Here is a 13,904-nt window from a genome sequence, read left to right as displayed (position 1 = left end):
TGCCATTCCCTTCTCCAGTGGACCACATTCTGTCAGACCTCTCCACCATGACTGGCCCATCTTGGGTGGCCCCACATGGCATGGCTTAGTTGCATTGAGTTAGACAAGGCTGTGGTCCATGTTATCAGATTGGCTAGTTTTCTGTGATTATGGTTCACTGTGTCTGCCCTCTGATACCCTCTTGCAACACCTACTGTCTTACTTGGGTTTCTCTTACCTTGAACGTGGGGTATCTCTCATGGCTGCTCCAGCAAAGCACAGCTGCTGCTCCTTACCTTGGACAAGGGGTATCTCCTCACAGCCACTCCTCCTGACCTTTGAGGTGGAGTAGCTCCTCTCGGCCCTCCTGCACCACCTTAGGCCAAACAACTAACAGGGAGTGAGTTGGACACTACCCATCAGCAGATAATTGGATCATAGCTTTACTGGGCAAGGCCCTGCCCACCAAAGCAACACCCAGTTTTTCCTACCACCAGTCCTTTATCACAAGCTTACCCAAGCCTCTTAGCCCCTCCATCAGAGGGTAGAGAGAAGAAGCCATAATCCCACAGAGGCTAGAAGAACATTACAGAAAGTTCATTATGATGAAAAAGCAGAAAGTTATGTTGCAGATGAAGGGACAAATAAAAGTCAAGAAAAATAACTAAATGAAGTGGAGATAGGCAACCTTCCAGGAAAAGAATTCAGATAGTGTAGATGATTCAGCATCTCAGGAAAACAATGGAGAAGATGTAAGAAATGTTTATCAAAGACCTACAAGAACTAAAGAACAAGCCAACAGAGATGAATGATATACTAGAAGGAAATCAACAGCAGAATAACTGAAGCAAAATAATGGATAAATGACCTGGTGGGCTGAATGGTGGAAATCCCTGCCACAGACAGAATTTAGCAAAAAAGAATGAAAAAAAAAAAGACACCTCTGGGACAACATTAAACACACCAACATTCACATTATAGGGGTCCCAGAAGGAGAAGAAGGAGAGAAAGTACCTGAGAAAATATTTAAAGAGATAATAGTTGAAAACTTCCCTAACGTGGGAAAGGAAATAGTCAACCAAGTCCAGGAAGCACAGAGAGTCCCAGGCAGGATAAACCCAAGGAGGAATACAACAAGATGCATAATGCTCAAGCTGACAAAAATTAAAGGCAAAGATAAAATATCAAAAGCAACAAGGGGAAAATGACAAATAACATACAAGGGAACTCCCATCAGGTTATCAGCTGATTTCTCAACAGAAACTGTACAAGCCAGAAGGGAGTGGCACCACATATCTAAAGTGATGAAAGGGAAGAACCTACAAACAAGAACACTCTATCCAGTAGGACTCATTCATATTTGATGGAGAAATCAAAAGCTTCCCAGACAAGCAAAAGTTAAGAAAATTCAGCATGACCAAACCAGCTTTACAACAAATTCCAGAAGGATTTCTCTAGGCAGGAAACACAAGAGAAGGAAAAGACCTACAGAAAATAAACCAAAAACAATAAAGAAAGTGATAATAAGATCATATATACAATTAATTATTTTAAATGTAAATGGATTAAATGCACCAACAGAAAGACACTGACTGGCTAGGCGGATGAAAACATGTGCATGCATGCACTTCCACTTACCATATCACTGTTCTTGACCCCTCAAAATTGCATGTAATTATTTTGGTGTTGATTTAGTCGGTAAGTCATGTCTGACTCTTGCGAGCCCATGGATGGTAGCCTGTCAGTCTCCTCTGTCCATGGGATTTCCCAGGTAAGAATACTGGAGTCTGTTGCCATTTCCTTCTCCAGGGGATCTTCCTGATCCAGGGATCAAGCCCAGATGTACTGTGCAGCAGGCAGTCTCCTGCATTGCAGGTGGATTCTTTACCAACTGAGCCACCAGGGAAGCCCTTTCTCTTTGTAATTATTTTACATAGAGAAACAAGCCATTCTAGTTCTAGCACTCCTGTTTAATTTATAAGGCAAGGCAAGGTTGAATGGTCACCTGTACTCTGCCGGTAGATATCATCCATAATAAAAGTGAAAGTCGCTCAGTTGAGTCTGACTCTTTGTGATCCCATGGACTATACAGTCCATGGAGTTCTCCAGGCCAGAATACTGGAGTGGGTAGCCATTCCCTTCTCCAGGGGATCTGCCCAACCCAGGGATTGAACCCATGTCTATTGCATTGCAGACGGATTCTTTACCAGCTAGTCAAAAGGGAAGATATAATAAAAGCATTAAATAAAAATGATCAAGCCCTACCAGGAGCGTAACAGTTCATATTTCCTTTGAATAACACTGAGTATAGCACAGATTTCCCCTTTGCTGGGAGTCCAGTCTTTTGAGAATAAGAAAGCTATAGCTGAAGTGCTTCACCTTTTTTAAATAGAACAAAAGAAGTTGATGCAATGTTAAAGGTGTGATTTGATTATATTTTGCAAGACAGAAAACATTCAAAAATTAAGCCAATGGTTTGAGTTAGGATTGTTGTTGTTTTTTCCCATTTAATGTGCATTTTAAATAGACTTTATTCACAGTATGTCCCTCAATCCACTAGAGCCCTGAGATTTTGATAAACAATTTTAAGAAAGAGGGTTCCATGGACACACATTTTTGGTAAATAATGAGTTGTACAAAGTTTCTCAGCTTTTTTTTTTTTTTTTTAATCTCTCATGTCCTGTGATATGCCAACATGAACCACAAATACCCAAGATGGTGTTTCTCAAAGTTACTTCTAGATTAATTTGATTAACTTGAGGTACATTTCAATAGGCTTCCTAGGTGACTCAGTGGTAAAGAATCCTCCTGATAAGCAGTAGACATAGGAGATGCGGGTTTGATCCCTGGTCAGGAAGATTCTCTGGAGAGGGAAACATCAACCCATTCCTATGTTCTTGCCTGAAAAATCCCATGGTAAAGGAGCCTGGTGGGCTAGGCTGGACTGTATGATGACATTTTACTTTTATCTAGTTTGTTTCACTTTTTCTATTTCATGTTCAGTGCTCCCATTTCATTGGTTTACGTTTTCCAATTTCTCTGTCTCTTCTTCTTCTTCGTCTTTTTTTTTGATGTTCTTTCTGAAGACTTTATCAAGTACAGTCAAAAAGCTTTTGGATTCATATATATATATAGTATGCATAATATATATATTTTAGAAAACATAAATTTTTGCTTAACTAAAAAATTTATGACATTTTGATTCCATTTATTTGACAATATGAATAGAATTCTAGATTTCTAATTTAAAATATAGATATCCAACAACCAACAAAGGCTTAGTGTACAGCACAGAGACATTGTAATCAATGCCTTATAATAATCTATAATGAAACTAGCCTGAAAAACAATATTTGTATATATGTATAACTGAATCATGTTGCTATGCACCTGAAAGACTGCAAGTCAACTATACTTCAATAATATATATATACATACTAAGAAAAAAATCCATGAAGAATAAGACTAGACTGAAGGTGACATCAGAAGGGGGAGGGACAATGGGGAATATACGTTGATGGGCATTGATTTCTTTCTGGGGTGATGGATATGTCCTGGAATTACATAGCTCTGGTTCAATGAATTTTTGTATATTAAAAAAGTAACTGGCTAATAGGCTAATCTTTATGAAATGTAACTTTTATTTTACTAAAAGCATCTTTTAAGAAAGGAAAGCAATCGATTTTATTCTATGACATACTCCATAATAAATGTTTGTGTTAAACTTTATTAACAAATTTATACATTCAACATGTTTAAGCCATTTTATAAACATACAATCATTATGTTTCATTAAATTGCAGTGTGCTCAGACACAGTCAGGTATTGTTCTGTGACCTTGCATGAGGCTTAAGATAGCAACATCCTCAGGGAAGAATTTAAAAAATATGGTCAGAGAATTAGAAAATTCTTGGAGACCTAAGGCAAAGGAAAGGCTTCAGAGGGGAGGAGATGGAGGAAGGAAGGAAACTGTGTATGAGGGATCCTCTGGAAACATCATAGAAGCTCACAGCTCCATTGTCATAATCCAGAAAAACTCCAATCTTACCCAGAGGCCTTTTTACAAACTGAACTAAGGGTGGGGAGTTGGTGAAGAGACTATACTGGTCATTCACCTTTTCAGAAAATAGAAGAAATGCTTCTTCATAATTAATATGGATAATAGTATCACTTGTCAAGATATCTTTACTGACCCCCAGAATCCAGTTGGAGAAGTGTGTCACATCCAGCTCCCAGTAATGCCTCCCGGAGGTGAAAGCCTGAGCTCCCCAGGCCACAAAGCTCTCCCCACCATCGAGCTGTCTGGACATGCCCTGGGGGTCATCTCCTGACATCACACTTGCATCATCAAGGCTCAGATGGTGAATGGTTGTCTGAGTCAGAACATTATCCACTGTAGAAAGAGAAAAAACTGGGTTAGCAAATGGGATTTCTGTGTCTCTGAGAGGCAGAGGCTCTCTCCCTCTGCCTTTTTTCATTTTTCCTCCTCCAAGGAAACACAAAACAAAGCCAAGGGAGTTCAGACTGGCTCTACGATGAAGAACAAGAGTTATCACTATCTCTACAGCATATAGAATGCCTCAAATCATATAGAAACAGAAAGAAAAAAAGATACATCATAAACTGTGTGAAGTCTCTAATGTCAATCTCTTGACAGTTTATTTCAGGGCTTACCTAAAATACGTTTTATCTTTTGTTTAGAAAACTTTTCTTGTGTTGTCTTTAATATTATTTGATAGATAGATGGCACTTTGCTATCTAGTGAAAATTTATTGGGGTGTATTCTCTACCTATTACATTCTCAAAGGTCCAAACATTTGAAAGAAATCAATAAATCAATAGTTTTGAAGCTTCTGAAAGGATGTTCTGGCTAACCATGTGCACATATCCCTTGCCTTTCAGTTGTCCTGAGATTGATCTAAGAGCATTACAGTTATTCGGCATAAGCCAATTTTAATCTGTTTTGTCAATTAGTCCTTATTTTAGGAATAATAAATATTCTCTGCACAATATATAACAAATGCATATGAAATGCAGAACATGTTAAAAACCGGAAATGCCACAATTAACCTTTCAAGAGTGAAATAACCTGAATAAACACAATGTTGATGTCTACTCACGAAGCTAAATATTCTCTTTATAACAACATGAGTGTCCTGGTTGTTCTACTACTGCTTCACTTATGTCAGTTGTAACTTAATGTATGCATCTGGCTTTGTATTTTCAGTAAACTACAGGTGGCAAAGTTCATCTTTGAATTTTGTAATCTGACTACTCAGGCAGAAAAGATGTTACCACTTTGGGAAGTTAAGTACTACCGTCATTTCAGAAAAAATAAAATAATAAAAGAAGGCTCCTTCCTAGAAAGCTCTAGTGAAGCATAGTCCTGATCACCACAGGGCTGACCCTTACCTCTGAAGTTGTTCAGAGTGTCTAGGATTCCAGCAACAGGCCAACAAGTGAGCTCTGGGTTCACTGGCTGAGGCGTCTGCATCTGTGCCAAGTAGGTCCTGAAACAAATGACATCCAATACATTTCGAGACCAAAGTCTAATCACATGACCATTGTATAAAAGCAGCTTTTAACCCAGGACATTTTGTTAGTTACATATACAATATATTCTACACAGCTGGGAATATAAAAACATTACCATATTGTTCACTAAATATAAATTATATCAAATTTCAACTTCCCCATTGTTCTCAAATATTAGTCCAGTTTTCCACTCATTGAACCTCATTCCCTTCTTCTATTCCATCTCAGATAATGCAAAGATCCTGGGCATTTTACAGAGAGTAAAAATTCAGACTAAACCTTTGAGATTGCAGTCAGCAAGTAGTCATCAAGAATGCATTCAGTGTCTACAAGGAAGAGTTGGTTGATTGAGACCTGTTTGCTTTTGTCAGACCAGAAAGGGATTCCAATTCCAACCTGGTTACCTTGTTCTGAAAGTCTAACTTAGTGTGCAGCAGAAAGCCACTCCCTCTGAGGTCCTGCCTACAAGGGAGCTTACAATGATGGAACAGGCTGAGTCACTGCTACTCCTCTGAACAAAAGCACAGTTCCTTTTCTCATGCTTAGGGAATTTGCTTCTTTCAGGCCTTTTTCAGCTTCCAACTCACTAGCATAGGTGTTTCCTCTGTCATATCTTGGCAAATTCCTTCCAAAGTTTTATTGTGGTGAGGTTGGAGAGGATGGGATGAGTGGGTAAAACCAAGTCCAGCATGTCAGAATGTTTTCAGTTACATTTGATTTCAGCCAAATGAAAAGGAAACTTCTGAGACCAAGGATCAAAAGGCCTTGAAATTCTTTTGAAATAAAATAGAAAATAGCCAAAAAGATGATATTGATAATCCACATATGAAGGTTCTGCACCCATGGATTCACATGTGGATTCAATTTGTAAGTTCTGGGTTGTCTACTTATTTATTTATACATTTATGTATTTTATGGGAAGTCCTTGTTGGACCTACTATCTTATATATAATTTTAAATATAGCAGTGTGTACATGTCAATCCCAAATTCCCAGTCTATCTATTCCTCCATCCTTACTCCTGGTTTTGGATGAAAAATTTGGAGAAAAAATTTCCAGAAAGTAAAACTTGAAAATTCCACATACCAGGGAACTTTTTGAATAATATTCAATTTACCTTGTGTATGTTTGCTGTTACAAGTAGTCTAGAGATGACAAAGTGTAAGAGAGCATGCTTGTAAGTTAACTGCAAACAATAAGGCATTTTGTATAAGGCATCCTGCATCCTGGAATTTAGATATCGGGGACGACCTGAAAACAATCTCCCGTGCTACTAAGGAACGACTGTGTATCCATTTTATCAAAAAGAGAACAACTTTTCCAGAAATAAAAAAATCATTAGTGTATACTCACATTTCCAATACATTTCCCATGGCCTGCAAAGAGAAAAAAAAAAGATCATGTTAATCATGAGACTTCTGTCTTTTTGCATCTTCTTCTCTGTTCTTTATTCAATAAGATACTGTTTTGCTAATCCTCTTCTAAGGAACAGTCAGAAGGCATCATAACAGAGCTTAAAATAAAATATGATGGGCTTCATCAGGGCACACTGAGGAAGGGAGGGAGCCGTGAAGAGTACATAATGATGTAGCAACATCTAGGATTTCTATGTCACTCATTGCCCAGCGCTATTCCCAAGGACAGAGGTCACCATCTATGAAAGCAATAAACCAAAACAGGGAACCATATAAAATGAATTATAGAGTGTATGGAAATTGATGACTACTTCTAACAATCTTGCTGAGACAAAAAGCGAAAGCTCAGTATCTCCAGAAAATTTGGGATAGCAGGGAGTGACAAGGGTTTAGAGGAACACATATTTAGATTTACTCCATGAAAGTTAACATTCTCCTGATCATAGAATTTTGCTGACTTTGGAAACTTATCCGGATAGTACCCCTGATAACACTAAAAAGAAAAAAAGTCCTATTTTAGCTAGGAAATGGGCAAAAAATCTTCTAAAAGTTACCAGGATATGATAAAATAGGGGAATGCTGCTGCTGCTGCTAAGTCGCTTCAGTCACGTCCGACTCTGTGCGAACCCATAGACGGCAGCCCACCAGGCTTCCCTATCCCTGGGATTCTCCAGGCAAGAACAATGGAGTGGGTTGCCATTTCCTTCTCCAATGCATGAAAGTGAAAGTGAAGTCGCTCAGTCGTGTCCGACTCTTCGCGATCCCATGGACTGCAGCCTACCAGGCTTCTCTGTCCATGGGACTTCACAGCCAAGAGTACTGGAGTGGGTTGCCATTGCCTTCTCCAAAAATAGGGGATTAGACAAATACAACAATGGGGGTCAAGGAAAAACCTTTCTTAGCTGAAAGTAACAGTATATTCAGGGAACATTTCAGTGTCACAGCAGCTCATCTAGAAGAGTGTTTTTCTCTCTGAGGACTGACCCTCCTTTCTCACCTGGAGCAGCTCTGTGTCCAGCTTATGGCACATCTCGGTCAGCTCTCTGTACATTTCTCTCAGTCTTTCTATGTACTGAGTCATTCTGAACACACTCTCCTTGAGTTGTAGACAAATCTCCTTGGCTTCTTTCTTCAGGGCCTCCAGATGCAGTTTCTTCTCCTCCTGTAGCAATGGATGCCTCCTCTGATATTCAAATTTAATCATCACCTTCCTTAGGGTCACATATTTCTGAGGAGATAGTGGATTCAAAGCATTGCTTATGCTCGCATTCAAAACAAAACTCAAATAATATTTATTTGATGTCATCAAGAAAGCTCTTGGCAAACTTTCTGCCTCACACATCAAAGGTCCTGTATCTGCTGGTCCTTCCTGTCCATGCATTCTCTGAGTTCCTAGTATCTTTCTTTGCTTGAATCAAGCCATCTGAGGAGTCCCAAGCTCTCTCCCTAGGAGGATTCTCTAAGGTTCTTACTCTACCCATTATTTCCTCTCTGACATGAATCTTGCCTCTACATACTACTACTCTATTCATCTCTTCTATTTCACTAGTCACACTTAGTGAAATGTGTCTTATACTTCATTTTTGAAAGGTTGTATTCAAATCTTCAAAATTTGGCCTAGGAACAATTTTCATGCTGTGGTTTTCCCTTGTACTAGCATCCTTGAACTAGCATGTATTGGCCTGTTTCAATTGTGATCACTGATAGGTCATTTGAAACCACACCTTTTCCAGGGAAGAGACCAATGGAACTTAAATGGATCAAACAGCTGGAATTATGTCAATATCTATATAAATAAATAGTAACCTTTTTATTCTTACCTTAAATGACCGAGTTTTTTTAGCTTCCTGATTCAGAATGAGTTGCATTTCTTCTCTCATTTTCCATAAAGAGCTCATTCTTTTCAAAAATTTTTCCTGCAAGATACCCATGGGATTTAGTGACATGGAAGATGACACCATAAATTTCATCCCCTTATTCACGAGCAAAGGTAGTTGTTGGTTACACAGACCTTAAGTTAGAATGCTGCAGTCAGATTTTCCCACATTAATCTGAATCTAACACTTGAATGTGATAGTGACAGAAATGTATAGTAGAGAACAGGGAAAACCTTACAGATAACAAAATCCATACCCTAATAAATTAAGACTTACACATTTATATAGTTTGATTAAGAAAGCCTCAAGCTCCCATCAGAAGCCTGTGTCCCTGGTTCCACCCACCCCGGGATGCTGCATTTCCACACGTGTGGACAATTGGGCAACAACACTGAGAGGACACATTATATGTGAGGATCCACATTCAGAAATCCCACCTCCACTATCTCCACCCCCATCACCATCACAGCATCCTCGTCTTCCTCTCTGACTTAGGAGTCTCTAGATCCTGAACTGCTCTAGAGGCATCACCTACCCGGGATTCCTCAGCAGCCTTGTGTATCGGACTGTGGCTGTGAGCTGCGTGCTCAGGGCGTTCAGAGCAGGGCCCACAGAGCAGGGTCTGGTCAGCCTCACAGAAGAGGCCTTTGGCTTCCTGGTGTGTCACACAGATCTGCTCCTCAGAGCTGTGGTCGTGGTCAGCTCTGGCCTGTCTGGCAAGGGAGGCCAGACTCTTGAGTACAATATTGGTTTGGAAATCAGGCCTCTCTTCTATTCCCCTGCACTCAGGGCAGCTCCTTGGAGACTGGCCTTCTTCCCAACAAAGGCTCAGACAGGGACGGCAGAAGCTGTGCCCACAGTCTATGGTGATGGGGTCTAGGAAGCAGTTCATGCAGATGGAGCAGGTGAGTTCACTCTGGAAGACTTGCAGTGTGTCTGAATCCATGTTTCTGAAAATTAGAGACAAATAAGAAAGGGTAAGAGAAAAAGCTATTTTTATGCTGTGATCAGGGAAAATAAAGCCTTTGGCACAGTCCTGTTTTGAGCTCTATCTCATTTCCACATTTGCTTACCCCCAGTATAAACCTGTGTGCTGAGTCACTTAGTCATGGTCAACTCTGATAACCTATGGGCTGTAGCCCCCTGGGGTCCTCTATCCATGGGATTCTCCAAGCAAGAAAACCAGAGTGGGTTGTCTGGTCTTTCTGCAGGAGATCTTTCCTTCCCAGGGATTGAACCCATGTCTCTTACACGTCCTGCATTTGCAGGTGGGTTCTTTACCACTTCACCACCTGGACTTCCCTGATGGCTCAGTGGGTAAAGAATCTGCCAGGAGTGCAGGAGACATAGGAGACATGGGTTCAAGCCCTGGGTCAGGAAGATCCCCTGGAGAAGGAAATGGAAATCCACCCCAGCACTCTTGTCTTGGAAATCCCATAGACCTAGGAGCCTGGTGGGCTACAGTCGAGTTGGACATGACTGAGTGACTAAGCACCATCACAATAGAAATGTAGAAATGATGACTACAGACTGGTTGGGTTTGTGCTATAAAAAAAAGGATGAAATTAGATAAGATAGTCACTAGCAACTGTTTTTGTTTAAAGTAAACATGAGTGTAAATGTTAGGATGACTCCAGAGTTAATTTGGTCAGCTGACTGGTTCAAAAGAACATATATAACCTCAGTCTGTCTCTCTCTCTCCATCTCTTCCTGCTTGGAACCCACACTAGCACTCACTTTGTCTCTGTGCTAATGTTCCCTACTCCTTCTGCCTTTGATGTGACATATGTGCTTTTCTAAAGACAAATAAAAATGTTTATGAATAATGTAAACTTAATGTAATCAATGTTGGCTTTGACTTTGATGTGCTAAATATGTAAATAGGTCAGTGTTTCCTTATGACTTAAATAACAAAACTACTCCTTTCAAAGCAAAAAGCAAAAAAAAAAAAAAAAAAAAACTTGTCATTGCTAGTTCAGGAAAACAGTTTTACCTGGAGTCAGTTCAGATCACCAGAGCATGTCATATTTTCAACTGGTGAGTGTTCCCACTATAACAATAATTAGTAAAAAGAATCAGTTGTTTACTAAAAGCAAAGAAATAAGTTTGAATATACACAAAGATTTCCTCTCTACCCTGGAAATTCCAAACATTTGGTTAATGGAAGCAGCATCAGGTTCTTTGTTCTCTGAGACTTCACTGTCTGTCCACTTCACACCTTTGGAGTCCTTACTGGCTGATTAGATCTATCCTGAACACTTTTCACTTATGCACTGCAAAGTGAGGGTTCTAAAATGATAGCAAATGTGACCATTTCAAGGAAGTTTTCTGATTAATTCACCCATTTAACTCATGTTCATCTGTGTGAAGGATATGAAATATATACATTATGTTGAACATTTTAGGAGTACTGTGTGTTTAACAAGTACTTGGGTCTCTAGAAAACTCTTTTAAGACTTAAGAACCTCTAGTAACATAAGGTCATGAAATAATGATGATTAAATAGCTTAACATTACAGATATTAATATATTAAAGTTGCTTTATTAAGTTATTTTAAAATTCGATGTCAATTTTAAAACCTAAAACTACTTGTTTTCTTGGACAATACCTATGCAGGTAAGTAGGTAAATGGAAAGTATTTGGATAAGACAAAGTGAGCATGAATATATACTTTCAGTTATCATACATTGTGACTAAACATTTGCTTTAAATATATGATGCCTGTTTTCTTCCCTGTCTATGAGAAATCGAATAGAAGAGGCTACATCTTTCCAAGGCTCAGATTTCGGGTCTGGTCATGAAAAGAGACAGAAAGAAAAACTTTTGCTAATTGAATGAGTATAACATCAACTTTAAGATGCCTTTCCAAAACAGCTTGACAGTAAAGCCATAGTGTACAGATCTATTTCTTGTAAAAATTGTTAATAAGAGATTTATGGAATTCTGATAGATGACCACAATTTTCAACAGTATAGAACCTAAAGCCTTTGACTGAAATGTGCATCAATTGAGGAGATAGCTGATGAACAGGGAGAAAGTATAAAGAAACCATGTGTAGAATGGGTTAGAAACTGGCCAAGAATTATTTAAGAAAATAACTTTTATACTAATGACATCAATGATCATGATACTTTTAAAATAATAGGAGAACATAATGGGCTTCCCAAGTGGTTCTGTGATTAAAAAAATCTGCTTGCCTATGCAGGAGATGGAGGTTTGATCCCTTGGTCACAAAGATCCACTAGAGAAGGAGGTGGCAATCCACTGCAGTATTCTTGCCTGGGAAATCCCATGACAGGGGAGCCTGGTGGGCTGGTTCATGGTGTCCCAAGGAGTCGGACATGACTTAGCCACTCAACAACAACAGGAGAAGCCTGTTGTTTTGTTTATTTTTTATAAATATTTCTAGGTATTAGATTAACTCTTTTTATATGAATTAACTATTTCAATTTTCTCAACAACATTTACTAATTTTCTATTTTTACCCACATTTTATAAGGAAGCTACTTGACATAGTGTGGGTAAAAGAAGTTACTTATCTACAAATTCAACAGGGAATAAATGCTTGATGCAGTGTTCACATATAGATAGTACTGATAGAAAAAAATTACATTTCTGTCGGCAATTACCATTAAAATTTCATTTTTAAATGAGCATAGCAGAATTTCATTGTACCTTGATAAGAACTCACCTTTGGGTGCACTTGATGAAATGTAGTTGATGAAATTTCATTCCTGTTCGGTAAGTAGCTATTCAATTCAGGTCAGCACTTAGGTGCTCACCTCCTTCTGGCAGGAACTTTAAAAATTCTCCTCAGTGCAACAGACTCGAATCTGGACAGCTCTGGATGCTGGAGAAGAATGCAATTGCATCTTCAGGGAATGTTTTATATATTCTCTGAAGACCACACCCATTTCCTCCAAGTGATATGATTATCAGCCCTATGAAAAAGTATAGGTGAACATGATGAGATTTTTGCAAAGTTGAAAGCATATTTATTTGCTAATGATTGAAGTCAAACCTTTGAAATCTACTTAATTCAATTGCTACACTGCAATCTCTGCTAAAAAGTCATATCTTGAGTTTACAGTTGTAATCCATGAAGTTGTTGTTTGGACAGTAATAAACTTCCAAACATGAATGTAATATCTCCATTTAATGAACTATATTATAGTTCTAATTCCAGATGACAATTATATCTATTACTTTGGGCAAGAATCCCTTAGAAGAAATGGAGTAGACCTCATCATCCATAAAATAGTCTGAAATGCAGTACATGGGTGCAATCTTAAAAAGGATAGAATGATATCATTCATTTCCAAGGCAAACCATTCAGCATGCCACAAATCCAAGTCTATGTCCCAACCACTGAGGCCAAAAAAGCTGAAGTTGACCCATTCTATGAAGAACTACAACACCTCCAGATGTGCAGCTGGATTTCACAAAGGCAGAGGAACCAGAGATCCAATTGCCAGCAATCCTTTGATTCCTCCATGATCAACAATCCTTTGATCATGGAGGAATCAAAGGAGTTACAGAAAAACATATACTTCTGCTTCATTGACTACACTAAAGTTTTGACTGTGTGGATCACAACGAATTGTGGAAAATTCTTAGAAGATTGGAGTACCAGACTACCTTACCTGTCTCCTGAGAAACCTGGATGTGGGTCAAGAAGGAACAGCTAGAACCGGATATGGAAAAATAGACTAGTTCCAGTTTGGGAAAGGAGTATGGCAAAGATGTGTATTGTCATTCATGGTTATTTAATTTATATGCAGGTTATATCATGCAAAATGTTAGGCTGGATGAATCACAAGCCAGAATCAAGATTGCCAGGAGAAATGTCAATATATCTCATCCTCAGATATGTGGATGATACCACTCCAACTTCAGAAAGTGAAAAGAAATTTGTCTTTTGATGACAGTGAAAAAGGAGAGTGAAAAGGCTTGGCTTGAAATTCAGCATTAAAAACACTAAGATTATGGCATTGGGTCCCATCACTTCATGGCAAATAACAGAGGAGAAAGTGGAAGCAGTGATTGATTTTATTTTCTTGGGCTCCAAATTCACCTTGGAAGGTGACTGCAGCCATGA

The 13,904-nt window shown here is 38.9% G+C and overlaps 1 protein-coding gene across 1 annotated transcript; it reads right to left on the bottom strand.

The window, feature by feature from the left end:
* Positions 1-3,878: 3,878 nt before the first annotated feature.
* On the bottom strand, positions 3,879-9,751 carry LOC133240925 (tripartite motif-containing protein 64-like). The gene is made up of 5 exons (XM_061405910.1): positions 9,341-9,751; positions 8,749-8,844; positions 7,909-8,156; positions 5,392-5,489; positions 3,879-4,372 (listed from the first exon to the last, which is right to left on the bottom strand). The coding sequence occupies exons 1-5, from the start codon at positions 9,749-9,751 to the stop codon at positions 3,879-3,881; spliced, it is 1,347 nt and encodes a 448-aa protein (XP_061261894.1).
* Positions 9,752-13,904: the final 4,153 nt, after the last annotated feature.

The sequence above is a fragment of the Bos javanicus genome, chromosome 29 (assembly GCF_032452875.1).
Source record: "Bos javanicus breed banteng chromosome 29, ARS-OSU_banteng_1.0, whole genome shotgun sequence".
Taxonomy (NCBI): domain Eukaryota; kingdom Metazoa; phylum Chordata; class Mammalia; order Artiodactyla; family Bovidae; genus Bos; species Bos javanicus.
The sequence above is the reverse complement of the archived record's forward strand: the minus strand, read 5'-3'. Positions and strand labels throughout refer to the sequence as shown.